Genomic DNA, 27,507 nt, shown 5'->3' on the forward strand with positions numbered 1-27,507 from the left:
TTACATGTACATTTACTAAAAGTTCATAAAGTTTAAGCAATAGAAGAGAGATCACTCACAGAAAGCAATGCAGAGAAACTGGAGGCAGATGGTGTCTCTGAAGTCTTCCTCGAAGTTGCAGTTTGACAACAGATGGTATGTTTAGGATTATGGCATTTAGCAGGCAGGCTTTTTTTCCTCATATCTTGTATGGCCTCAGTGACTCCTGAGAAGGCTTTTTACTTGCAGCAATAACTGGGAACTTATCCGTCCACTATGACTGTGTGTTTGATCCAAATTGTCAGGTTGTCAGATGAGTGTTGGACATCTGTTGATTTATTATGATTTGCAGATGGTGGGAGCATCATAGTGGCATGGCTGTGGCATTGGAGACTGGATTGGTAGAGGATTCTAAAGCTTTGTTCCTTGAACCAATCTCTGGGCAGTGTTACATAGCGATTTGTGTTATTTTTTATTCTGCTCTGCAGACAGTAGACTTGAGCTTTTATCTTTTAAAAAAATGCAGGCTGTTAACAAAACGTTAACTTCTAAAAATAACTCTGACCTAACTTATGTACTGTGTACAATCATAGAAACAACATTTACATTTAATTTCTTGTACGGTGGAAGTCCGTTCTACAAATAAAAATGTACAGTAAAAATGAGAGTATTTATAATCTGAATAAAATATTTTGGATGAGACAGGAAGAAGGTAGAACAAAATGAGCTTAAGTTAACTCAAGAAAAATAAGAGAATCTTCAAAATAAATTTAAAATTCAACAACAAAGTCTCAGCCAATAATACAAATATAAGCAAAGGCCCATAACAACCACATGCAGAGCAGAATGAATGAATGAAGTTTTTTTTAAAACTAAGCAACTAATGAACACTGCATTGGAGGCAGAGTGAATGCAATCCCGTCTTCAGAGCAACAGTTCCTGCCTGATGCCAGTGCTTTAAGGGCCATCCTCAGCTCATCCACACACAGCCCACCATGCTCTCCAGCAGTGTAGCGACGACCAAAGCTGGGGGAGGAGTAGGATGTTGAGGAGAAGCCCATAGAGAACCCGGCGCCACTGGTGGCATCAAAGCTACCCCGTCTAGAGCCAGACCTTGATCCAGTTCTTGAGCCCGGTCGGGAACCAGAGGCAGAGCCAGAGCCACTGATACTGTAGGGGCTGTACAGGCCTTTGCTTGATTGTGAGGAGGCTTCCAGCAAGCGCAGGCCAGTTCCTTCCTCGATCATGCTTCTCTCCATGGCGTCTTTGTAAGAGATCTTCAGCTTTGTCTTGGGACAGGTGAGGTATTTGGAGTAGGCACTGACATCGCGTAGTTTCTGTGCAGTCCGTGCATCAAGAGTCCCTTTCGTAACAGCGTCATCAATTGATACCCGTCCTTGGACTTCTGGTTCAATCAGACCCCCTGTAAGGTACTGGACTTCAAGGAATCGCTGGCCAGCTTCATAGTAAAGCCAGCCCTTCTTTAAGGCTTGAGCGGCAGACATTTTTGTTTTGGTGCGGGGATCCTCAAATCCGTTGTAAGCCTTCTGGGCCAGGTTTATGCGGTCGACCATGATCTTGTCCACAAGCCCTTTCTCCATTGCGTCGGCAACGGGGAACCTTTCGCCAGTGTTGGGGTCGATGATTCCGCCTGTGCATGCCTGGGCCTCCAGGAGCCGTTGGCCAGTGATGTTGTCCACCAGATTACGGTGCATGGCCTCTGTTACAGTCACCTTTTCCAGGGTGTCCGTGTCCAGAATTCCAGCCACTGGACCAGTCTCCTCTGTTGGATCGTTCCAAGTGGTTGCGGGTGTTTTGATTGTGGGAGTTGGGCTGGAATAGGATGAGGTGGAACCAAATGAGGATGAGCGTGAACGGAAGCCACTCATGTTTCCTGAGAGCATGTCAGCAAACTCTGTGATTGACAGTGTGCCAGCTCGGTACTGATCTAAGGCTGACTTGTCAATGAGCCCTTTAGAGATGGCATCATCAATGTCATACTGGCGTCCAGATCTACGATCGATGATCATGGACTTTACAACACCGTCTGAGGAGGAGATTGTGATTTCTTCCCACTCGCACTCCTGCTCGGCAAGCTCCAGATAGGTTTGATGGTCAATAAGCCCTTTACGGTAGGCTTCATACACAGACATTTCCTTGCCAGTCTCGGGATCCACGATCACCACTCTGCGTTTGCGGACAGATGATTTGGAGGATGTCTTCCTTTCACGTTTCTTCTCTTTCAGAGGAAGGAGGATTAATCCAGTCTCAGGGTCAGTCATGCATCGCTCCATCAGCTGAAGGTAGGTCAGATTCTCCTCTGTGTTGGGGTCAAAGAAGCCTTTGGTGTCGTCAGAAGGGTCTGTAAGGATTTCATTCATCTCCTGGTCGAACAGGCCGCGTTGATAGGCTGTCTCCACGGTTACACGGTGACTCTCCTCGGGGTCGATGATTCCACCTGTCGCTATCTGTGCTTCAAGGAGACGGATGCCATGGTCTTTCAAGATCAGCCCCTTCTTCATGGCTTGGAACAGAGAGATCACCTTGCCAGAGTATGGGTCTTTGTAGCCAGTCACAGCTCGTTCTGCAGAGAGAAGCTTGTCTTTAAACTCTGGACCCACGATTCCCATTTTTACACCTTCACTTACGTTCAGCCTTAAGTTTTTGATAGGATCAATGATGTATCCTGTTGCTGCTTGTGCCTCAAGAAGCTCAAAGGCAGTTCCTGGCCTGATCATGTTCTTCTTCATTGCCTGGTAGATTGATAGGCGGTCTTTGCTAGCCTCTACGTAAACACCTGCAATACAGCTTGTGCCTACAAGGTATTTCTGGATGGTTTTAGTTATCTCCTCAACGGAAAGGGTACCCTGCATGAGCCCATCGTAAGTCTTTTGGTCAATGATCTGAGAACGAAGCAGCTCGTCCAGGGTGATCTGCTTCCTGAGACCCTTGAAGAGTAGTCCTTTATCAGCAAGAGACAGCAAGTAGAGGCCACTATCTTTATCCACTTTGCAGCGCTTGAGTAACTGAGCGTAAGACACTCTCTCATCTGTGGTGGGGTCCACAAATTCTGTCACAGGATTGCTTGGATCTGAGAGCCTCTCAATCATTTCTTTGTTAATGTAGCCGCGTTGGGTAGCAACCTCAGTTGGCAGGTGGAAGTTGTATTCTGGATCCACAATTCCACCAGTTGCGACTTGAGCTTCCATAAGTTTTAGGGCATAATCTTCAGGAACTAAATCTTTCTTCATTGCCTGGTAGAGGGAGATGACCTTCCCACTGTAAGGATCTTTGTAGCCTGTAACTGCCCTCTCAGCCGACAAGAGTTTGTCATGGATTTCAGGGCCAACCAGGCCTTTGCGCACAGCTTCATCAACTGTTAGCATTTCATCTTTTACTGGGTCGATCATGAAGCCTGTCGCTGCCTGTGCTTCCAAAAGACTAATAGTTACATCAGGGTTGATGAGGTTCCTCTTCATGGCTTGATAAATGCTGACTTTGGTGAATGTGTCTGAGATCACACCTGCTATGCAGCCAGTGCCGAACAGATACTGTTTGACTGTTGACATCTCCATAACTTCACGAATAGTTTTCTTGCCAGCTTTCAGTAAGTTGTAGGTTTCTAGGTTTATGATGCGTGCGTTGTAGAGCTCATCAATGGTAATTCTGCGCCTGATTACATCACAAGACATGCTCTGCTCCGTCTTTATAATCTCCCTTTGCTCAATTATTTCGATGACTATTATGACCATTCTTTCCTTAGTTATCTTTCCAGTTCTATACTGCTCAAGAAGTCTTTGCTTTTCTTCGTCAGGGAGCATGTTGGATTGCATGACTTCCCACAGGGACATTTGCTTTCCACCAAAACTTTCAAGGGGAAGATCAACTGTGGTGGTTGCCAGGTCAGTCTGTGCCTGCTGCTCTGTGCATACGTAGGACTTCTCTTCCTTGGGAGGTGCCTCGGCCGCAGTAAGTGGCAGGAGATACACCCCTGTGTCTGGATCTTTCATGCATTTTTCTTTCAGTTGCTTGTAAGTGGCACTCTCACCTGTGCTGGGATCAGTAAAGCCCATGATGTCACCCGATGGGCTGGCAAAGGATTTGGCAACCGGCTTTGTGAGATAGCCCCGCTGAATGGCTACATCATTGGGGACACGATGGCTGTTCACTGGATCAATAATGCCACCTGTGGCCACTTGTGCTTCAAGCAGTGGGATAGCATGTTCTCGCAAAACAAGTTGCTTTTGCATGGCTTGCAACAGGGAGATCTTGCTACCCGTGTACGGGTCTTTATAACCAGTCACTGCCTTTTCTGCTAACAGAAGTTTTTCATGAAGTTCAGGGCCAACCACACCAGCCTTAACTGCGTCGTCAACGGTAAACAGCTGGTTCTTCACAGGATCGATGATAAATCCAGTGGCTGCTTGTGCTTCCAGCAGAGAGAGGGTTGTATCTGGAGTCAACATTTTCTGCTTCATTGCTTGGTAAACACTGACCTTCTCTTTAGATTTCTCCAGGAAGACGCCGCCAATGACATCACCACCTTGCAGGTATTTTTTCACGGCATCAGTTTCTCCAATGTCTTTGGGTTTCTTTTTGCCTTGCTGGAGCTGGTCATACATTGACTTATCAATGATTTTGGACTCGAACAGGGAGCTGGCTGTTACTGGGCCTCTGAGCCCCTCAAAACTGGCTTGTTTCTTCTTGGTCTCATTCTCATCCATCATTGTGATCACAATCTTCATCATTCTTTCAATGGTGATTTGTCCTATTCTGTACTGACGAATCAACTCAATTCTCTGCTCCTCTGTGAGATATTCTGAATGGATGATCTCCCAGATGGTGACTGTCCTTCCTTTGAAGGGCCCACTATGCAGTTCCATGGTTGCCTGATTGAGTGCATCCTTTGTCTGACCTTCAGTGTACTTGTGGTCCTCTTTTGACTTAATGGCTTTGCCTGACACTGACAGCAGTGGAAGTCCTGTCTGTTTATCAGTGATGCATTTCTCTTTAAGTTGTGCATATGTAACATTCTCCTGTGTAATGGGATCATAGAATACTCTGGTTGTGTCAGAGGGGGTGTTTAAGGTGCTTAAGTCCTCACTGAAATAGCCACGTTTGCAGGCAACATCCTGTGGAATACGGTAACTCTTGACTGGATCAACAATGCCCCCGGTGGCTAACTGGGTCTGTAGGAGTCGAACACCTTGGTCTTTGGAAATTAGATCTTTGTTCATGGCTTCAAACAGGGAAACTGTCTTTCCAGTGTAGGGGTCTTTGTACCCACTTACTGCTCTTTCAGCTGACAGCAGTTTCTCGTGGAGCTCTGGGCCTACAAGACCCGACTTGACAGCCTCGTCCACGGTCATTTTCTGGTTTTTGATGGGGTCAATTAAAGATCCAGTTCCGGCTTGAGCCTCTAGCATGTTCAGTGCAGTCTCTGTTCCGATAAAACCTTTCTTCATGGCTTGGTAGAATGGCATTTTCTCCTTGGTGGACTCGATAAACACCCCAGCAATGCTGTTTGTACCCTTCAGGGCTTTCTTCACTGCATCCGTCTCAGAGATGTCCTTGACTAAAGCTTTGCCATTGCTCAGTTTATTGAACAGGTCTTTGTTTATAACCTTTGAGTCCAGCAGCTCTGAGGCAGTCACAGGGGATCTTATTCCTTCGAAAGCCAGTTCTTTGCTCTTCTCTTTGTCTTCTACACATGTGATTACAATTTTGATGATCTTCTCGACAGTTATTTTCCCACTCTTGTACTGGCGAATCAGATCCCGTCTCTGTTCCACAGTAAAGTACTCTGAGTTGATGACTTCCCAGATGGTCACAGTCTTTCCCTGGAATCTTCCAAATGGAACAGACACATTGGCCTTACTGAGCACGTCTTTGGTCTCCTCATCTGTGAGTGTCCCTTCAGTCAGGGCAGCTTTCTCTGTTATGGGTAACATGGGAAGATTTGTTTGAGGGTCTGGTTTGCACTTCTCCAGCAACTGCTGATAAGTGAGGCTTTCCTTTGTGTCTGGGTCGACGAATCCCTTCTTGTCTGCAGGTGGGTTTGAGAGAACTTTGCTGAGCTCATCATCTAATTGACCCTGTTTAACAGCCGTTTGTAAAGGCACCCGATGACTGTTGACTGGATCGATTATTCCGCCGGTTGCTAGCTGAGCGTCAAGGAGCTTTGTGGCCTGGTCCTCAGCAATCAGTCCCTTTTTCATGGCCTCAAAGACAGAGATTGTGTCACCAGTGAAGGGATCTTTGAATCCTGTTGCTGCCCGCTCTGCTGATAGCAGTTTATTATGGAGCTCTGGACCAACCAATCCCTCTTTTACAGCTTCATTGACAGAAAGCTTCTTGTTCTTTACAGGGTCTGTGATGAACCCTGACGCTGCTTGGGCTTCAAGAAGCATAATGGCTGTGCCAGGTGCAATCTTCTTTTCATTCAGGGCTTGATAGATGCTCATTTTCTGGTTTGGTTCCACTATGAGACCACCTATACTGTCTTTGCCCTGCAGGCACATTTTAACTTTATCGGTCTTGCTAAGTTCTTGTACGGTAGTTTTTCCTTTCTTTAATTTGTCGAATTCCTTTTTGCTCAGTGCACCAATGTCGTGAAGCCTCTTTGCAGGAACTTTGCCTCGGATTCCATTGAAAGCTATGGGTTCTTCTTCCTTTTTTCCTCCATCCACCTCTGAGCCATTAAGGACTTTCTTTGTTGCCCCCACCATGGTCATAGTCACCACCTCACCCTCAGGAACCTTGTCAGTCTGAATCTCGATTTCTTTGCTGGATGTTGGAGATTTTTGTGCACCTTCAAGCTGCTGAAGCTTCTCCCGAAGCTTTTTGTTCTCCTCGGCAAGGAGCTTCTCTTGAGCAAGCTTCTTCTTTTCCAGCTCCTGCAATTCTTTCTGCTTGTTGAGCATTTCGTCCTCTGCATCTTTCTGCTTCTTAAGAGCGGCATCCATGCTAGCCTTCAGCTTTTTCTTATCCTCTTCCATCTGTTTCTTCTGACGTTCCTGTTCATCTTTGAGAGCCTTTGCCTTCTTTGTTTCATCTTCCAGTTGTTTCTCCAGCTTTTTCTTCTCTTCTTCAATGGCTTTCTCTTTCTTCAACAGCCCTTCTTTTTCTGTAAGGAACGTCTTTTGCAATATGGTCTTTTCCTGTTTAATCTGCTCTTGCTGTGCATCAGACATCTATTTTAAAACAGAAACACAGAGTTAGAACACAATACAGGCAATTTATGAGCGATTACTTGTAAGTTTATGTTACTAAAATGCAGACTATAAAGTATGTTACAATATTTGGACACTCGTTTTTCATGGCAATGTGCTCCTCATATCGTATGGCAATCTTGTTATTTCACATTCATTAATGCATGTGCTCAATTAGGTAACCAAATATCTTATCTGAAAATACTGCCATAGCCGATTAAATTTCAAACATGCTCATTGAAGATGCAGTGAGAATCTCAAGATGCATGTCAATTCAATACAAATCAGGCATGTATCAGACACTTAGAAGCCTATTAGCTTTCAGCAATTGTCCTGTCATTACAAACATGCTTGAACATTTTTAATTCACAAAACAGATGACAATTAGACAGACAAGGCACTGGCGAAATATCACTGATTGATTGCTACTTTATGACTTTTGTTGTGAAATTGTAAAAAACATGATCTCAACACTTCCAATAATTTGTGGACGATTCTTGAATATGAGGAAAACCTGTATATAATCATTTGGTAGGCAACTGATTTAAATTATTTATATTCTGAGAGGAATTAGAATCTCCTAGATGTCAAGTTCAAAATGATGAAAGCACCACCTACATGTCACACGTAAATAAAACTGTGATCAAAGTGTTCAAAATACATCTCTGAAATTCATGAACAAATCTTGGGTGAAAGCTCACAAAATGAACTCGCAGAAGACCATGAAACTCGAGTGTCCCTAAAAGTCAGTCAAGATATTGTATTCTTTGAAATGGAATGACAATAATATATGAGGACATTCATGAAATTGCTGGCTCTGTTAAATTATGTTGGCTGTCAGCAATTTACATGTAGTGTTATCTTATAATACTGTTAGTTATTTCTTTCTAGGTGTCATTAACACCTAGGCTTGTCAGAGTTGGAGGTTACAGATAATTGTAAACAATACCTCTTTTGACTTATTTTGTACATCAGCGACCTCTTTTTTCAATTTTTCTTTTTCTTTCTCAAGTTTCTCTATAGCTTTGCGGAGGTCCTCTGCCTCCTTACTGCTTTGGAGTCTCTGCACTTCAAGCTTCTCAACAACGGTGACTTTCTCTGAGGTTTGCTTCTCGGTGTTCTGTAGGCGAATGCGGATCTCGTCTGCCTGATTTTTGTACTTGTTGGCCTCTTCCTCGGCTTTGGCCTGGGCTTGGCTGAGCTGTGACACCTGCTGCTTCAGCTTCTCCGCCTCAGCTGTGGCCTCACGTTGCCTTTTCCGCTCCGCTTCTAGAGACTTCTGGAAACCTTCAGCCTCCTCCTCCAATCTCTGCTGCATCTGGTTTTTGTCCTGAAGGAGTTTCTGAGCTTCCTTTTGTGCCTTATCTTTTGCTTTCTGGAGCTTTTCGGCTTCTTCCTTGAGTGTTGTGGCTTCTTGGATGGCCTGCATTTTTTCCTGGAGCATTTTGTCTGCCAGCTCCCTTTGCTGGGCGAGGTCATTCTCTGCAACCTCTCGTAGTCTGGCTGCTTCTTGAGCCTCGACACTGAGCCTGGCAGCTTCTTCTGCCAGCTTCTTCATGTTCTCAGCCTCCTCTTCTAGTAGTTTCTGTGTGCTCTCTTTGTCTTTCTTGTGGAGACGTTTGTTTTCCTCTTCAATTTTGAGCTTTAATTTGACTAGCTCCTCCATTTGAATCTTAACTTTGGTGAGTTCCTCTTCCACCAGGGCCTTCTGTTTCATAGCATCGCCGACTTCATCCTTTAGCCTCTGTAGCTCTCCATCCAGCACAGATTTTTGCTTATCTGTTTCATCCAGTTTAACTTTAACCTTTGTAAGTTCTTGCTCAACCTGAGACTTCTGTTTGAGGGTTTTCTCAGCCAGTTGCTTGTGCTTGGCCATCTCAGCGTCAGCTTGCTGTTTTTGTTTGAGGGCGGCTGCTTCTGCTTCGGCTCTCTTTGCAGCTTCCTCCTGAGCTTCTTTCCTCTGCTTCTCAGCATCCTCCTGGGCCTTGGTCTGCTTGGCTGCTTCTGCCTCAGCTGCTTGCTTCTGACGTTCAGCATCTTCTGCCTTTTGCCGTAAGAGAGCAGCCTCCTTCTCTGCCTTTTCTTTGGCTTTTGCTGCATCCTTAGCCAGCTTCTTGGCCTTCTCAAACTCCTCCTTAAGCTTAGCCTGAGCTGCACTGTCCTCTTTCTGTTGTACCAGGATATCTTGAGCCTGCTTTTCGGCAGTAGAGCATTTCAGGGCAGCTTCTTTGGCTGCTGTGATCTGTTTCTCCGCCTCTTTGTCGGCTGTCTCCTTCTGCTTGTTGGCTTCAGCAGCTTTCTGCTTGAGGCGCTCAACCTCCTCCTGAGCTGCCTTGCGTTGTCTTGCTGCCTCCTCCTCGGCTGCTTTGATCTTCTTCACCTTCTCTTCGGCCTCTTTCCTCTTCTTCTCCTCTTCTTGGGCAAGCTTTCTGAATTTCTCAGCCTCCCCCTCTGCCTTGGTTTTGCTCTTCTGGGTCTCATCTGCAATGCCTTTGAGTTTGTTCAGCTCCTTCTCAAGGTCAGTCTTTCCTACTGAGGCCTTCTCAAAGTTGAGTTTGAGGATGCGTATTTCCTCCTCCACGACTTTTCTGTGTATCTCTGTTTCCTCGACAATTTTCTTCTGTCGCTCCAGCTCTGTATCTGAGGCTTTCTTCAGCTGGTTCATCTTCTCATCAATATCCTGCTTATGCTGAGCTGCTTGGTCTTCAAGCTGTTTCCTCTGATATGCCTCATCTTCAGCTTTCCTTTTAAGACGTTCGTTTTCAGCCTCTTTTTCCTTGAGTGCTATCTCGGCTTCAGTTTTAAGCCTTGTGGCCTCATTTATTGCGGCCAGCTTTTCTTTCAGGATCTTCTCCGCTTCGCCTCTCTGTCGCGCTGCTTCTTCCTCGGCGACTTGTCTTTGTCTCTTGGCCTCCTCTGCGACTGTTCTCAGCTTAGATGCTTCTTCAGCCAGTGTCCTCATTTTGGCAGCCTCAGATTCAATCAACTGTTTGCTCTTTTCCGTGGTGGACATGGACTCTTTCTCTGCTGCAGACTTGGCCTGAAGGAGAGTGTCCATTTCGGCTCTAACTTTGGCCAGTTCCTCTTCTAGCTGTTTCCTCTGTTTTTCAGCAGCACTGGCCTCGTTCTTCAGCCTCTGGAGTTCGCTGTCCAGTAGGGACCTCTGTTGCGCTCCATGGTCAAAGTCAGCTCTGAGGCGGATGAGCTCTTGCTCGGCAGAGAGCTTCTGTTGAGCGGTTTCGTCTGCCAACTTCCTCTGCTTCTCCAGCTCCTTCTCTGCCATTACCTTCTGCTTCAGAGCAGCTTCTTCCGCCTTGGCTCTCTTCTTAGCCTCACGCTCGGCCACCTCTTTCTGTTTCTCAGCATCCTGCTGGGCCAGGCTTTTCTTCTGTGCCTCCTCCTCAGCCTGAAGCCTCAGTCTCAGGGCCTCGTTGGCCTTCTGCCTCCATTTCTCCAGCTCTGATTCAGCCTCTTCTCTGGCTTTGGATGCCTCTGCTTGCTGCCTCTTGAGACCTTCTGCTTCCTCCTGCAACTGGAGGACTGCGTCCTGCTCTTGTTTGAGGGACTCCTCCAGCTTGGACGTTTTCTCGACCAATGACAGACGCTTGGTCTGGAGTTCTGCTGCCGCGCTTTTTACAGCGACCTCTTCAACGACCTTGATCTGACGTTGCTTTTCTATCTCTGCCTGTTTGAGGCACCGCTCAGCTTCCTCAGCCTGGAGCTTGTATTTCTCCAAGTCCTCCAGAGCTTTCTGTTTCTGCTTGGCTGCCTCTTTCTCGGCCTCGGCTTTCTTCTTCAGCTCGTCCTCCGCCTTGCGTTTCCGTTGTGTCTCCTCCGTCACCTGAGAGCGCAGTTTCTCAGCTTCCTCCTGTGCTGCTTTCCTCAGCCTGTCTGCCTCAGCGGCCTTGTCTCTCAGCTGCTGAAGCTCAGCTTCGGCCGTGGACTTCTGCTTTACGGTGGTCTCAAGCTGTAGCCGGATTATGCGAATCTCCTCTTCGACTTTGGTGCGACTCTGAAGGGCCTCCTCCACTTGCTGCGCTTTGGTTTTGATCTCTTGCTCAGACAGGCTCTTAAGTTGGTGCAACTCCTGTTGGATGTTCTGCTTCTGCTTCTCGGCGTCCACAGACACCACCTCCCTCTTGCTGACCTCCGATTTCATTTTGAGCTTGAGCTCCTCGGCCTCTTTCTCGGCCTTGGCGATGGCTTTGGCGTGAGTCTCGGCTAACTGCCTCTGTTTGTCTAACTCTGCCTGCATTTCTGCCATCTTTTTCTTCTCCTCTGCTTTTATCTTTTCAGCGGTTTTCTGTATTAGTGGAAGTAGACAGCATTGGGGGGTGGGAGGGAATAATAACATGGTTAAGGGGTTACAGGGTTAATTATGCAGTTTTTTTTATCTTGGGTTACATTAAATGGTACAGGGAGATAAATGGAAAAAAGTTAAACGACATGTACAAAAACACTGGTTGTTACTTTGTACATTTCAAATTAAAATATCTTAGTTACAGTACAGAGAAATAGTTAACAATGAGTATTAAGGACAGTATTACTCATCTGTTGAGAACATCATTGTACACTTTCTTGGATATATGGCACACAGAATGACACAACACTTCACTGAACAACACAATAGTGAATTTGGGATCTGGGATGGCTACAAGCAGCTAAGATAAAAAAAAAATCACTGACTAAAGAAAATCTCACTGACAACAACATGGTCTGCTCCTTATCAAGGCTACATTGGACTGCAATAGCTGTTCTGAATTCTTATGTATAGCTCATAACTCATTAATGAAGGAGGAGTTTTTTAGCATAACTAAAGTGTGCAGAAATTATTAGCATAAGCGTCAGCAGAGGCAGAGAGAAAAGGGGAAGAATAGCTGTAGTTTGCATAGCGAGTTTGAATGTGTCAAACTAACATAGCAGGAATTTTGTGTTTGGATCATGCCTCATTTCAAAAACATAGCTTAGTGATGCAGCATGACAAGCAGGAGATATGAAGAATGTTTAATGATGAAAGAGTGAATGAATGAACAAAGGAATTAATGAATTTGTTATACCCAGATGACAAACTTGGCATGATGAATGTCAATGATCTCTCACTGCAAGTTTTACTTGCAAGTTTAACTGATACTTGGCAAGCTAGTTGAGATTTGCAAGTATGTTATCTCGTCAACTCTAAAGCTTGTCCTTTTACTGAAGTAGAATGCGAAAGCACATGACAGTGACATGAAATGAGAAGTTATGCAAGAATTTAAAGGTAAAGATGATGAATTAAATACCTGGTTATTGTGCGGATATTTTACCTCTTTAGTGCCCAAACATGACAAACATTCATCATGATAAAGCACTGGCAAGCAGTTTAGAGAAGCAAACAAACAAACAAACATAATTTAAAAAGGTTAGAAAGAAAAGGCAGAAAGAAAAAACAGTGCTCATCTGTAACAGAACTGTGAGACAGGGTGCAAGTCAGCCTGAAGCATATAGACTGAGAAAGTCCAAGCCCAGAAGAGAGTCAAACAAAAAGGTTCCGGGGTTGGGGTGTTGGGGTTTATTTATCTGTCCAAAAGGAGTGTCCATTCTATTCCCACAAAATTGACCAAGCAAGAGGAGCCCACCATTTATGACTTAATGGTGTTTCCCTGACGTGAGTGGGCATGCACAACATGTCTTTTGAGAAAATGGAGACAGTGAAAATTACTTCAGGCTGAGAAGGGACGGTGAGTGATAAGGGAGGGAGAGCACTAAATTCTCCCACTAAGACCCTTGGCCAACAGATAAATGGACAGCTAAAGGGGGCAAAACAGCTGTACATAGAGGATGGCAGACTACTGGTTGATGGAGATGTGCTGCACCACTAACATCCTGGAGTCTCCATAATCATAACCTCACCGTTTTCATCTATTCTAATTAAAGAAGAAATCAACTTGCAAACTGAACTCGACATCAACTGTGAACTTATCTAAACTAATGTAAAGTAACTTAAGGCTCACTTTGTGTACCAGATAAAGGTAAGGTAAGGTAGGTAAGGTACTTTTATTTATATAGCGCATTTCACGTGCACTGAGTGCAACCCAAAGCGAGATATTTGCATTTGAGTGGCATGGCCTATTGGTTGGTTACATCCATGTTCGATTCAGTGTGCATACATTCTGGGTCCAAATAATATACAATGGTATTATAAAATAGTCTGTATGGTTCTACATACATGACATTACTACTATGTGTTAGTGATGATTTGAGTGGAGGAGCAGTGTTGCTCTTGCTCCTGCGGAGTTGAGCACGGTAGGCGCAACTTACCTCCTCGTCCTCTAGGCGGCGCTGTGTGTCCGTGATGAAGATGATGTACTGGCTCATGAGTGTGAGCAGCTCACTGTAGCGAGTTCTCATATTGACATACTTCAGGAGAGAGAAGTCAACAATCAACAAAATGTACAAATGCACAACTTAACACACAAAAAAGTAAAAAAAAAAACAAACGCATAAGTGAAATCAATATACTGCTTAAAACGCCTGAAGCTCTGAAAGATCAGATGGTTTGATTTCATCTGATGCACTAGGAATGAAATAAACAGTGACTTGTCTCCTTCACCTACCTCTTGAATAATGTTGTCGGACACTGACTCCATTTTGGATTTCTTGGCGGGAGAGGCCAGTGGCTCTCCCAGGGCTTTGTAGGTGACCAGCTGAAGCTCATAGTCCTATTGAGAGATAAAGTTATTCATCCTTCTCTTGCCATGGAGGCGAAGAGGGCTGGTGCCTCTTTCTGTGATGCTCAGCGGATAAGAATCATAGATTGGCACCTGAATTAAAACTAACAGCCTTCCCCGAAGTCTGTACCCACTTACAGCTGGGTGGACTGACACAATACAGATAAAGTGCCTTGTTCAAGACCACAATTTCAAGTCACTTTAAGTGATTCTAACCAGTGACTTTTCAGTTGCCAGCCGTCATTACTCCACTTAGGTACTGCGAGGTAGAGTCAAGCAATCTACAAAGGACTCTAGCTTATTATGGAGAAAATGGGAAAGCTCACTTACCTTCACTGCATCGATGTAAGACTTCGCATATTTCTGACACTCATCCACTTTATCTTTGTTTTGTTCAATCTCCTGCAGGAGTTTCTGTAAAAAATTAGTTCTCAAGTCAGTGCCATTGATCTATGTTCTGTAGTCCCATTGTGAAAAGCTCCCGAACTTTAGTTTCTTTATTTACTGCTTTACCAAAATTACACAAAAGGTGTGAATGACGAGTAAAGAACATCTTTTTTATTTTGATTTGCCCACAAAAGGAACTGCGCCCAATCTAACTTTAAGACTGTACACTCTCCCTGCATACCTTCTCCTGAGAGAGTTGGTCCTTGAGCGATTTGCTGCCACTGATGGGGGCAGCGCAGCTCTTCTCCTGTCTCTGTTTGGCGTCAGCTGACCAGTTGATGAGCCAGTCGTAGCTGTCTCTGTACAGCTTCATCTGTCGGCCCAGGTTGTCCAGCTCACGTTGGCGCAGGTCGATCTGGGCGAACACGGCTTGCCAGCGCTCCTGCAAGTTGCCGACCAGCGAGCGGTAGTGCTCGAGCTCTGCGTCGCGTTCGCTGTGGACCGTCCGCATGCGGTCGTGCACTGCTACAGCCTTCTGGACCTCCCGGTCCAAGCGCTCGAACGTGGCCTGCTCTTTCTCCGCATCCGTACGCAGTTTCTGTGTAGATGGCAGAGTTTTACATTAACAGATAAAGTCCTCACGGATGACTGTGTTTGTGTTGAGATCACCTGCCAGGTATTGAAAGTACAAGTCTGCAATTCTGGCATTATTGATATTTGAGTCAAGAGTCTTATGGGTGTCTGTACCTTGAGCTGGTCGAGGTGAGTCTTCACTTCCTTCTCCTCTGCAGGAATCTTATTGACGTTACGCAGCTCGCCTTCGAACTTCTTGAGTGCATCCTCAGCTTCTTGTGTGCTGCGGATCACCACGTCGATGGTCTTCAACCTGAAAGATTGGGGGGAAAATTATAGAATACCCTTTACCAATACCCCATGCCTATAAATATATGAGTTAACCCATCCAGGAAAATAGATTAGGTGAGCTACTTAATAAGCATAAAATGTGCATTTAATGGGGTACTTTTGCTTTCTCTGAATATTTTTTCCCCCACAAGATTGTTTTCAAGATGATTTTCATATCTTGAGAGATGATCTCTTTTTACTCAACTTCAGCAGTCGTGCCAATAAATGAGGTGTGAAATACCAGGACGGGTGAGGCAACTCAAGACTAAGGAAGTGGGGTGAATGACAGCTGTCAATCATCCTCATGGGTTTCTCCCAGACTCATTTAAGGGACATGTCATGGCTTCAGAGACATTTCATATTGATATGTAGAATACTAAGTATCTGTACATATAAATAATGGCCGGGTTTCCCATATTCGTTAAGAAGCTCTTAAGTGCTAAGAACTTCTTAGGAGCGCTCTAAGAACGTTCTAAGAACGCTCCTAAGAGGTTCTTAGCACTTAAGAGCTTCTTAACGAATCTGGGAAACCCGGCCAATATGAGTACAATACAAAGTCTATTGTCAACGTCTCTGTGCTGAGCGGGCGCGTACTTGTCCATGTAGACGGAGGACAGGCTGTGGACGTGCTCCATCTTCTTAAGGGTGATGTCCAGCTCGGAGCGCAGCATGGGCACGGAGCTGGAGGCCTCGGGGGACGCCAGCACGCTCTGCGTCTGAGTGGCCACCTTGTCCAGATCTTTCTTAATGCTCTCCAGCTCGATCTGCACTTGCTGATGGACACACACACACATACACGCGCGCAGAAAGTTAGGACGTTTAACTGCAACTAACAAAATTCACAGAAATAGGTTCAGTAGCTGTTCATAGCCTACTTCAGACCATGAACTTACTAAACGCATGCAATGAGTTTGTATGATAAATGTGTTTGCTTTTGAAACAACAATATAGACAGAAATACATACAATACAATTACAAATATTTCCAGTGAGTTAATTTAGTGGTTCACCTTCTGGTCATTGGTCCTCTGGGCGCAGGCCTTGAGAGGCTCCTTGTCCACCGGGTGTCTGAGGCGGGTCACGGTGCGAGTCTCGCAGTTCTCCAGTCTCAGGCGCAGGTCTCGGATCTGGGTCATATACGTCTTACACAGAGACTCATCCTGCTCACCTGTAAACACACACACACACACACACACACACACACACACACACACACACACACACACACACACACACGGACACACACACACACAGGTGGTGTTACACGATTGACTAAGAAGAGACAGGCACAAATAAACACAGTTTAGATGCACCAACTAGCAAAATGTTGTATAATAGGACTACAAGCAAAGTGCTCTACAATAGCATCAGGACAACTGGTAACATTCTGTGTCTAGAGTACTGATGTTGTACACACAAGCTCTTGTAGTACTGAGTATCACATGACACACACACACACAGACCCACACACAGTGAACACACACAGCAGCGCTTTTAGCAACAGGTGACACTGAACCGCAGAGATAACAGTTGGTCCCACTTTATATTAAGTATCCTTAAAGCAATATACTTACAAAAGTCGTTAATACCTGTACTAAGCACTGCTATTCTATACTAAGCATTAGTGAGAACTCTTAATATGAAATGGGGCCTGACATCCATTAGATACTCTTAGCAGAAAGCCACACCAAATAGTCACACATCACAGCACTCATGGAGCTTTACCAGAGAGTCTTTCTGCTTCGGTGGGGACATATCCTGCAATGCCATTTCAACAGTTAGCCTACCACCTCTTCCTCATCACACTTATGAATCATACACAGGCTATATGATGCTGTCGGTAAGACAAAATCAGTGATATACTGATCATTTTCATTAAGCTATTGATTGAATTGACATTGTTGTTTGTTATTGCTATTCTCCTTAATATAGTAATACCAACGTTTAATTAGTTCACTGTTGAATTTAACTATTGTATTGTTGTTATTTGTATGTCGCTTTGGACAAAAGTGTCTGGTAAATACCACAACCATAATCATAACCATAACCATAATAACCATATACTCTCTTTGTGGTAGCGGCCCACCTTGCTCCACAGACTGCAGGAGGACGTCGTAGTGCTGCTTGGCAGACTGGAAGCCGTTCTCAGCCTGCAGGCGGTCGTCGGCGCCGAACAGCTCCGAGTCCTGGCTGTCCTTCATGAAGTTCTGGTAGTGCAGCTCCAGGTTCCTCAGTGCCAGGTTGTACTCCTCCACCTTCAGCGTCTTGAACTGGACCAGAAGAGCACAGACACAGACGTGAGTTATAGAGGAGGAGAACATAGCTAATATCACAGAAATCAAACAAAGGTAGGTAGTATAACATTTGGGGAATAACGTATATGGTAAATCTTTAACAGTCTTATTTTAGTGTTGCAGGGGAATTGGATCAACCATGCTCCATTGGTTTTGTAAATAGTCTGTTTATTCTCGGAAGTTCATTCAAGAGAGTAGTCCTCATTTTCTGTGATGCTGAGATAATGTGTAACGCTAGCTGTGCTGTGAATAAACCTCTCTCTCCTGCCACTGAATGAGTGATAGACACTAGGACTGGTCTCCTTGTTAGCACCCCTTGCTCCCAATCTAAGGTCCCTCGAGTTTGTGGGTCAGAGCCCAGGCTGGTGTGGGACCGAACGGCGGACATGGTGTGATTTGTTTACCATGAGGAAGTTCCAGGAGTTGATGAGCTGCATGTCCCTGGTGAGGTACTGCCAGGACAGGAGGCTCTTCATGTCCACGTGAAGCCTCTGCCAGAGCACAAACAGCTTCTTCAGACCGCCGTCCAACCTACAAATACGGCGTTCATTTAGTTAGGGAAGGTGAGGTGCACATGTCATTGTTAAAATTCAGTGCAAAACATTCTGTAGTGACTGTATGTCACTGTCCTCTTTTTGTTTTAAGTCTGACACAGGGAAAAGAGAAAAGTAAATAATTGTATTTCTATACTGACCAAATACAACAGAAAATACAATACAAGTGTGTGAGTGTGTGTGTGTGTGTGTGTGTGTGTGTGTGTGTGTGTGTGTGTGTCATATTAAAACATTAGAGAAGTATTTCTACTTATGGAATCTAATGAGAGGTCAAAGGTTAAACACTCACTCATTGACGCCGTCCACCGCCTCCTTGTTGGTTGGGGGGACAACAAAGCAGACGGACGGCATGGTGGCCTCTCCTCCTTTGGGGTTCTTCACCTTCCACTTGGAGGGCTGGGTGTTGTTCAGCAGCGTGCAGTCTTCACCCCTGTGCACTGTGATCTGGACGACAGGATGCTCACGGTTAGACCGATGGCACTGAATATCGTTTTCTGCTCACTCCTTTTCTAATGAATCTGTTAGCTTGAATAATTTGCAGTCGTGTTTGTTGGTCTGAACAGCATGTTGTTCATGGTTAGAGAGGACGGACAGAAAAACTTTGGTCTTTGGTCTCCGTATATCAAGCACAGAGAGTAGAGTAATTATAACCTGACAAATGGGATTGGGATTTGTTTGAACTTGCACAGAATCATTACAGTGAGGAAATGTAATATGTGTTGATTTTCGATGATTTGGTGGTTTCAACATTTCCACAAGATCAGTCTGTCAGATGTGTCAAGAGGGGCTAGACTAATGTCATGGTTTAGCTCTTATCACAAGACAAGTAAAAACTGGCCCGCGAATAGTAAAAATAAATAATAGTAATAAATAATCTGGAGACTGAGTGTCAGGACGTTCCTGCTCTACGCCCTGGGCACTTCTCTGTGGAACCCGGCTCAGTTCCATGGGCTTTGTGGGCATAACTACCGTGAACAATCAACACAGTGTGTTGTGTACAAACAAAGCCGTTTCCAGCATAAACACACTGGGATCAAAATGAGATAAAAAAAAGGCATAAAAGGATAATGATGACACAAAGGATACACAAAATAAAGACACAACAAACAAGCAAAAATCCAACAGCAAATGACATACTGTACCATACTTTCCCAACTATTAGCCGCGGCTTATACATTGATTTTGCAAAATGTATTTGGCTATGAAGTTAATACACGGGGACAGTATATATGGTATTAATATGTTTTTTCTTCTTTTAACTTGCATGAAACACTGTCCTGCGGTTTATACACAATGCGGCTAATACACAGGAAATTACTGTACTAAGAGTGAAGAGAGTAAGAGTGTAAAGGCCGGCACCCACTAGACACGTAAGCGTCGCGCCACGACAAGATACAAATTAGAACTCCATTGTTTTTAACGGAGCAAATCCCACTAGAAACGTCTGTCGCGCAGCAGCCGCACAGGGATAGAAAACTGTTCTAAAACCCTGCGCGTCAAGCCCACACCGCTGAACGCCGTGTCCGGTGGGCGCCGCCGCCGGCCTTAAGGGTGTTTCTAAGATCTCCATCTCACCTCCATCTGTTTGAAGTCGCACACGGCCTGCACGGGCTGCTTGGCCTTGACGGAGTTGGCCGGGTTGCGCGGCTTCAGCTGCACCACGGTCTTGGCGCGCCTGTTGAGGCCGTCCAGGTGAGTCTTGAACTCGTTCAGCTGCTCCTTCTCATCCTGCTCAAACACACACACACACGACTCCCATGAGGAATTGGTGGCTTAGGCGTTACGTGTTAGCTGACAGCTTTTCCCACTCTAGGGGGAAATGTACAGTATCTTCTAATATTTGAGAGCTATGAATTTATCATCTTTTGCAACATCGCTCTTGTGATACATTTGCAACATCTCACTTGTGGACGGTTAATGCTTACAGGGACATGTTAACAGCACACACTCTAAAGTTAAAAGTAACAAAATCACCGCAAATCTTCATCCCGAAAATCCAAAAAGCTACTCCTTGATGACACTAAACATGGCCCAGTTTTTGGAAGTTACAGGTGGGCTACACCAGACATGCAACCGAAGAACTCAGTTCAGGAAGGCTGGTCTTATTGTTTCCTAATTCCACATCTAGTGTGGTCAGTTCCATTGATCATAGTGGAAGCTAATTGTTGCAGCATATGCTCTGTGAACAAATCGCATCAAATCGTTATGTGCCTGGTGTAGCTTGCTTGTTGCCATGACGTCTGTCCGTCACGGGGTGCTTATCGTGTCTCACTCACCGCTGAGTCCTGCAGCAGGTCCTCCAGCCTGGTGACGGTGATGGAGCGGTCACACACGTACTTCCTCTTCATCGTGTCGTTGATCTTCTTCATCTGGTCCTGGGCATCTTTCACGTCATTGAAGAACTGCAATGGTGAACAGAGGGAGAGGGATACAACACGGCTTAGCTCACTAGCAAGACATTATCTCCACATAACAGCTTTACTCACTCCCATGCAAAACAGAGGCATGTCACATGTTGAATTTAGCTTATATTACATAGCATCACAGCAGTTTATTACTTTTATTACTTTAGTACATTATGTTCTGTATATTTAGTATCCTGCTTTTATACAGGACCATGTAGTGGTGGCTTCTCTCTGTGTATGTGTGTGTGTGTGTGTCCTGAGGGTTTGTGTTCTTGTGCTCTTTGCCCTTCTCTGTCCTGTGTGTTTGGGAACTGTGTTGCAGGACATCCTGACTGTGGCAAGGGGTTAATGATCAACTCTGCTCCTGCCATTGGGGATTGGGTGGGCTGCAGTATGAAGGGGGTGCTTTCCCCTTCCTTTGGAGCCTCGCTCTGCACTTTCGCCTGTCCCGCTACGCCCAGCCGCACTTGACGTCATTGCCAGATACGCCAGAGTGAGAGGCTGGTATGGCCTTGGCGTAGGCCTTGTTTTCTGTTGCTACTTTGCCACATTTGTGTTTGCTATTACATTGGGGTTTTTATTGGAGTTAACCTTTTCTTTTCTTTTCATTACATATTCACTTTTTTGTAAATAACATCTTGGATCTGAGCACTATTTTTGTCCGTCCACCTTCTTAGAGGTTTTCAACCTTAAACCTTTTGTTGTGTGTCTATCCCCTAGACTGGCACGTCACACTGTGTGTGTGTGTGTGTGTGTGTGTGTGTGTGTGTGTGTGTGTGTATGTGTGTGTGCATATGTGAGTACCTGGTAGTAGGCAGTGTTTTCTTTTAGGTGTGTCTCGATACAGCAGCACAGCTGGAGGATCCAGCTCCACTGGGTCTGTAGGGCTGCAGTGAAGGCCTGAGAGAGGGAGAGAGAGATAGACAGAGAGAAGGAGAGAGACCGAGGAAGGGAGAGAGAAGGAGAGAGAGACAGAGGGAGGGAGAGAGAAGGAGAGGGAGGGAGGGAGAGAGAAGGAGAGAGACAGACGGAGAGAAGGAGAGAGAGAGACAGAGAGAGGGAGGGAAAGAGAGAAAGAATGATAGACAGATAGAGAGAGACAAGAAGAGCAAAGGCAAGACAGAAAAAAGAGCAAAATAGAAAGGGAACGTGGGGTGTATGAGAAAGAGGAAGACATATTTACCAAAACTGCCAAGTCTGTTAGGAAACACAACGAAGCACACATTCATCTTTTTAGCTGAAGTCTTGGCTCAGCGGCCTCTCTCTGTGTCCTACTGTACCTCGATGGTTTTCCTGCCTGGGTGGCCCTCCTTCAGCAGTTTGTCTCCTGTGGCCTGAACAGTGTTCACCTTCCTCTCCCTATGCTCCAGCTCACGCATCAGACCCTGGCACACAACAGGACCTTACATTATTACACAGCACTACTAAAGCCTCCCGCCATTATTACACATTACTACACAAGTCAATACTACACAAACATCCCATGATTACTACACATTACTACACAATACTACACAAACACCCCATGATTATTATACATTATTACACATTACTACAATACTACACAAACATCCAATGATTACTACACATTACTACACAATACTATGCAAACATTCCACAATGTCACTGCAGTACATGTTACTCAGGATCATGCATCAGCAAATTAATGCTTTTAAATATTTAGGACGTTTTTTTCCCCCCAAACATGAATAACTTCATGACTGGTCTTGATAACTACATTATTGTAAAACATTGCGCTTTGAAAAACACATGCAACGTATCAGAATCTAAGTTATGAGAGAACGCGGAGAGGAAGCAGTTGCCGTACTGAGTAGTTGTCCTTCTTGGTGGTCATGTTGCTGTTGCGGTCGCTCCAGTCGTAGTTGACCTCCTCCTCCTCTTTCTCGTTGAGCCACATCAGCTCTTTGGTGGCGGCGGTCACGAAGGCGTGAAGCTGGTCCAGGCAGCGCAGGCGTGATTTGCTGGAGTTCTGGAGGAGACAAGACACCTTGAGAATTACTACCATGTCAGGAGACGTCTCTGTCCACGGATGCTATCAAAAACGTTTTTGGAGTCTTTTGTCCTGAAGTGGATTTAAAGTGAAAGTGACAATGGCTTGAGGTCAGTGTGTAAGCATGTAAGAAAAGTGTAATTGTTCAAATACTACAGTGTATAGTACTGAGTCTATCTTCCACTCCACATACGTCTTCAAGATTCATTCAGTTGCTTTGTTTTTGGTATAGAGTGATCTCTATATGATCATTTAATATGTAGTGAAGCTAAACTCAATGCATAGTGAAACTGAACTTAAAGGGATAATCCGGAGTGAAATGCACTTTAGATCAATTTTTCGGACTATTGGGAGTACGTACGTTGAGTTGACACCAAAATCATGTCATTCGGATGTATTTTGAGAAAGTTCGAGCTCACCGTTTTTAGCCAAAACTCGTTAGCCTGGAAGTGACTCGGGCATGTCCTTTCGCCGCTACAAAACGCTATTTTTATACCTATTTTACTGTTCCAAACAACACTACACTTGCGTGGTAGTGAGTAGAGGGTCCCTAAAGCCAAACCGAAGTATCCCCACGTCTTTATGTGGTCGGATAGAGAGTCCAGAATGAATTTAATCGAGTCAGTACCTTTCCGGAAATGGCGCTGCTGCAGCTAGCAACGCTGAAACAACACTTTATTAACATTTCCGGAAAGGTACGGACTCGATTAAATTCATTCTGGACTCTCTATCCGACCACATAAAGACGTGGGGATACTTCGGTTTGGCTTTAGGGATCCTCTACTCACTACCACGTAAGTGTAGTGTTGTTTGGAACAGTAGAAGAGGTATAAAAATAGCGTTTGTAGCGGCGAAAGGACATGCCTCAGTCACTTCCAGGCTAACGAGTTTTGGCTAAAAACGGTGAGCTCGAACTTTCTCAAAATACATCCGAATGACATGATTTTGGTGTCAACTCAACGTATGTACTCCCAATAGTCCGAAAAATTGATCTAAAGTGCATTTCACTCCGGATTATCCCTTTAAGTGCTTGAAGAGAACGATCTCCAATCATTCATCAATCATCCAGGTGTTTTCTGTTTGGTATAAAGTACATGACCACTGAATGCAAACAATGTAAGAGAGTTATGCACACATACCAGGAGCTTTGCATACTGCAGGTCCAGTTTCCCCAGATAGTCTCTGTAGGCTCCCTTACTCACAGGGGTTAGCTGACTCTGAGGAGGGAGGAATAAGATATACTTCATGGTTAAGATGATAACATACATACACATTACTGCATATCAGTACTAATTTGGGATAATATGGGAACTTTGACCAGAGCCATTTGTGTAATTTAGCTGTAGCACATATCGTGATAAAATACTCTTAATATAAAAAAATATAATATAAAGAAATACTATTAATATGTTGTACTGTGCATGTACATGTATAGACATTTTTACAATTTGCTAATTACATGTTGATAGATACTATACCAGAACATTTGTAATAGCCAAGGTTGCTTCTGTTTGTTGTGTCTTTATTTAGCATAGCTGAAGCTGTATGAAATTCTTAAACAAGACTGAACTACTTAACCTTGTAAACACCTTCAGACGGATTCTTATGTTAGAACTGAATTAAATTGAATTGATATGCAGCTGACATGCACATGTATTGATTTACCAGATGCTTCTATCTAAAATGACTTTCACAAAAACCTCTCTCTCTCTCTCTCTCTCTCCCTCTCTCTCTCTGTCTCTCTCTCTTTCTCTCACCTCGTCAGCCCTGGCGCGGTCGATCTTGGACTTGAAGTCCTCGACGGACTGGTGCAGGCCTCGGTGGCTGCCCAGCTGGGACTCCACGGAGGGCAGGTCGGCGCCCCACTCGGCCCCGTCGATGCGCCGCTGGTTCTCCTCCACCCACGCCAGCAGGTCCTGGACGTAGCGCAGCGTCACCTCGTCCAGCTCGGGACGCACGCGCGACGACTGCTGCTGCATGGACACCTGGGACATGGGGATCTGAGAGGGGAGGGGGGCAGAGGAGGACATTACTCGTCAGGAGCGGCAGCGGCTCAGGAGGTAGAGGAGTCGTCCAGTAACCGGAAGGTTGCTGGTTCGTGCCCAACTCCTCCTGACCTTGTCGAAGTGTCCTTGAGCAGGACACCTATGAGCAGGCTGATGCCTTGAATGGCAGCCTCTGCCATCGGTGTGTGAATGGGTGAATGTGAGGCATGATATGTAGTGATAAGTGCTTTGGGTGCTCGCAGAACCCGATAAAAGTGCTATATAAATGCAGTCCATTTACTTATGTTTGGAATGGACAAATATCACCAAAATGTAACTAACACTAATAATGCTACTATTTACATTCCACATCTTAATTTCATCATAAACTGAAACGTAAGGTGCTTGTGTCTTTCTTCATGACGAGGACTGAATTCTTTGTTTTGTGTCAGAACAGTATGACACCAGAGTATATTAACCTTACAGTATATCTAACTTTTATAAAGCATATGAACATGATGGCATACTGTGTATATCATTCTCACAAATGCACAAATATCATGTTTCATGTAAATGAGATGGTTAAAGCGGACCTAGAAAGTGACGTTACATTTGAACTGAACTGCTTGCCAATCTGACAGAGATCGATATCCCACTATGACGTCTTTGAGACATGCCTCTTTAAGCAGACAGGAACTGTTCGAATTTTGCTTCCATAGAGATGCATTATGTTGCTCTATCTTGTCAGTAATGAAGGATCTTTGATAGTATATAGAATAGAATATACAGTGTGTGCACCCAAAACATCTTCATACAGTTGGCACAATATAAAAGTCTTCAGCATAGTCACCTGAGACATGGGCGCCTGCACCACCTGTTGTGTCATTGGCACTTGGGTGAGGGTCACGCCAGACTTCAGACGGAGGTTGTACTCGCTGCGCAGGTTCACCAGGCGCTCGTGAAGTCGGTACACCCTGAGGATCAGACCAGGAACATGAATGAATGAATGAATGAATCGCAACAGGGAGGGACTGGTGCAGCAAAATAACATTATGAACGCAACACTTTATTTATTCATTACTGTTTCTTACAGAGAAAGACACAATTGGGTAAATGCATTTTCTGCTATGCGATATTGGAATGGCACAGGACTACAAAACTAAAACATATGATTTGATATGGGGGAGGTATGTGATGCTTCGTGGTTGGTGAGTAGCAAGGTCCTCTGAGTGTCCAGTCTTCTTACCTTCTGTACATTTGTTCAGCTTGTAAGTGGCGTCCATCTTTGAGCTGCTGGACGTCGTTGAACAGGAGACGGATCATGCCCTCCGCTTTGTCCAGGTCGGCCTCCACCTCGCCGGTGTGCTGGGCAGGCTTACCTGCACTCATCATGCGCACGTCCTACAGAGCAGGAACCATACAGACTTGAGTAAATACACAGAGCCACAGGAACTCAGTAGACAGACAAATATCAAAATAACTGATCAACAGTTTCGGTCGAATTGCTAATTGATTGAGAAATATACTTATTCCTTCATTATCCATATTGTATATAGTATTCATTCATTAATGAATATATGAACTTTATTACAGGCTCTAGGCCCAACAGCAAAACATACAACATCACAAAGGAATAGATACATAAACACATACAAACATACAGTTCATGAATTCATTCATAAACAAGCATCCATTAATTTCCTCACTCACACATACATCCATCAATTCATTCATTCATTCATTCATGCATACATTCACCCACTCATGACGGGATGCTCACCGTTTGCAGCAGAGTCTCCACCTGGTTGAGCTGCTCCTCACAGACGCCCGACTCCATCTGCACTTTACTGACAATCCTCTGGAGGCGCTCCATCCTGCAAAACAAACCAGCGTCAGTCAAACACACACACACACACACACACCAGCGTCAGTCACACACACACACACCAACGTCAGTCAAATACACACACACACACACACACCAATGTCAGTCACACGCACACACCAACGTCAGTCACACACACACACACACACACCAATATCAGTCACACACACACCAGCATCAGTCAGACACACACACCATCATCTAACACACAAACCCGTACCAGACACAACACAGACACATCATCTCTAATCTAAGCTAAATCAGTGCAACCAAGAAGATAAAAGTCGCAATACTGTATTACTAGAGATGTCGAGATCCACACTACATCTTTAAAATAATAATAATAAAAAAACAAACAAACAAACAAATAGAAACAGTCAACAGTGCCACAGATAGCAGCAGCAGTCCAACAGTAAGAGTGAGAGGACAGACACTCACGGCCTCCTCTGGCGAAGCAGGTATCTTAAGCCATGACTGTCTCCATAGAAAGCCATACTGCTGGGAGGGTCTGAAGCAACAGTGCTTTGAAACTGAGCTGAACTAAGCAGAGATGGGTTTCCCCTTTACACTAGTAAAATCCCAGCACAGTCTCAGTATCACTGTCTGCAAGCTCAAAACTGGCCTCCTCTGCCCTCCCCTGCCCTGCCCTGCCCTGCCCACACACACACACACACACACACACACACACACACAGACACACACACACACACACACAGACACACACAGCCTTCTGTCTTGTGACAGAAGGCTGATACCATCTGTTGATGACAAATTACTTAGAGACGGACTTTAATAACAAAAACAAAAAATGGAAAAAAGTGAATGGGCCAACTGCAAGCTGACGAATTTGTTAACCACCAGATTTCAACTGACACCAAGCTTTCACCAAGGCAAGCATCCTAATAATATGGTCGAGAAAACCTTGGGATGTGTCTCAAAAATGGCTGATACATGATCATGGTGTGCAATCAACTGGATAAGTAATAACATTTTGATGAAACTTTTTATAACCCTGCCATTCAGCTAATATTTCTTGTTGTAAATGACATAACACAACAAGTTTTATTTCCATCTCTATGGCAACGCTAACATTGTAGCAAGTCCTTCTACAACTTGAATAAGATTTTTTAAAAATTCTCTATTTTATATTATTTTCTCCACCCTGCGCAGGTAAACCAAAAAAACCC

General features: G+C 44.8%; 1 protein-coding gene across 2 annotated transcripts in view; it reads right to left on the reverse strand.

The window, feature by feature from the left end:
• pleca (plectin a) overlaps positions 1–27,507 on the reverse strand; it is a 128,567-nt gene that overhangs the window by 1,380 nt on the left and 99,680 nt on the right. The window contains exons 13-35 of one of the 2 annotated variants that reach the window (XM_062529854.1): positions 26,216–26,309; positions 25,682–25,836; positions 25,286–25,409; positions 24,208–24,450; positions 23,590–23,667; positions 22,268–22,429; positions 21,720–21,824; positions 21,244–21,339; positions 20,311–20,436; positions 19,610–19,762; positions 18,324–18,478; positions 17,885–18,011; positions 17,273–17,456; positions 16,912–16,944; positions 16,197–16,354; positions 15,782–15,960; positions 15,032–15,170; positions 14,526–14,882; positions 14,228–14,311; positions 13,784–13,888; positions 13,488–13,586; positions 8,140–11,493; positions 60–7,172 (exon numbers count right to left, since the gene is read on the reverse strand). In XM_062529854.1, coding sequence (XP_062385838.1) covers positions 852–7,172; positions 8,140–11,493; positions 13,488–13,586; positions 13,784–13,888; positions 14,228–14,311; positions 14,526–14,882; positions 15,032–15,170; positions 15,782–15,960; positions 16,197–16,354; positions 16,912–16,944; positions 17,273–17,456; positions 17,885–18,011; positions 18,324–18,478; positions 19,610–19,762; positions 20,311–20,436; positions 21,244–21,339; positions 21,720–21,824; positions 22,268–22,429; positions 23,590–23,667; positions 24,208–24,450; positions 25,286–25,409; positions 25,682–25,836; positions 26,216–26,309 — 12,631 coding nt within the window. In that variant the 3' untranslated portion in view covers positions 60–851. The remainder of the gene's footprint in view (positions 1–59; positions 7,173–8,139; positions 11,494–13,487; positions 13,587–13,783; positions 13,889–14,227; positions 14,312–14,525; positions 14,883–15,031; positions 15,171–15,781; positions 15,961–16,196; positions 16,355–16,911; positions 16,945–17,272; positions 17,457–17,884; positions 18,012–18,323; positions 18,479–19,609; positions 19,763–20,310; positions 20,437–21,243; positions 21,340–21,719; positions 21,825–22,267; positions 22,430–23,589; positions 23,668–24,207; positions 24,451–25,285; positions 25,410–25,681; positions 25,837–26,215; positions 26,310–27,507) is intronic. The other variant, XM_062529855.1, reaches the window with a different exon arrangement.

The sequence above is a fragment of the Sardina pilchardus genome, chromosome 24 (assembly GCF_963854185.1).
Source record: "Sardina pilchardus chromosome 24, fSarPil1.1, whole genome shotgun sequence".
NCBI lineage: Eukaryota > Metazoa > Chordata > Actinopteri > Clupeiformes > Clupeidae > Sardina > Sardina pilchardus.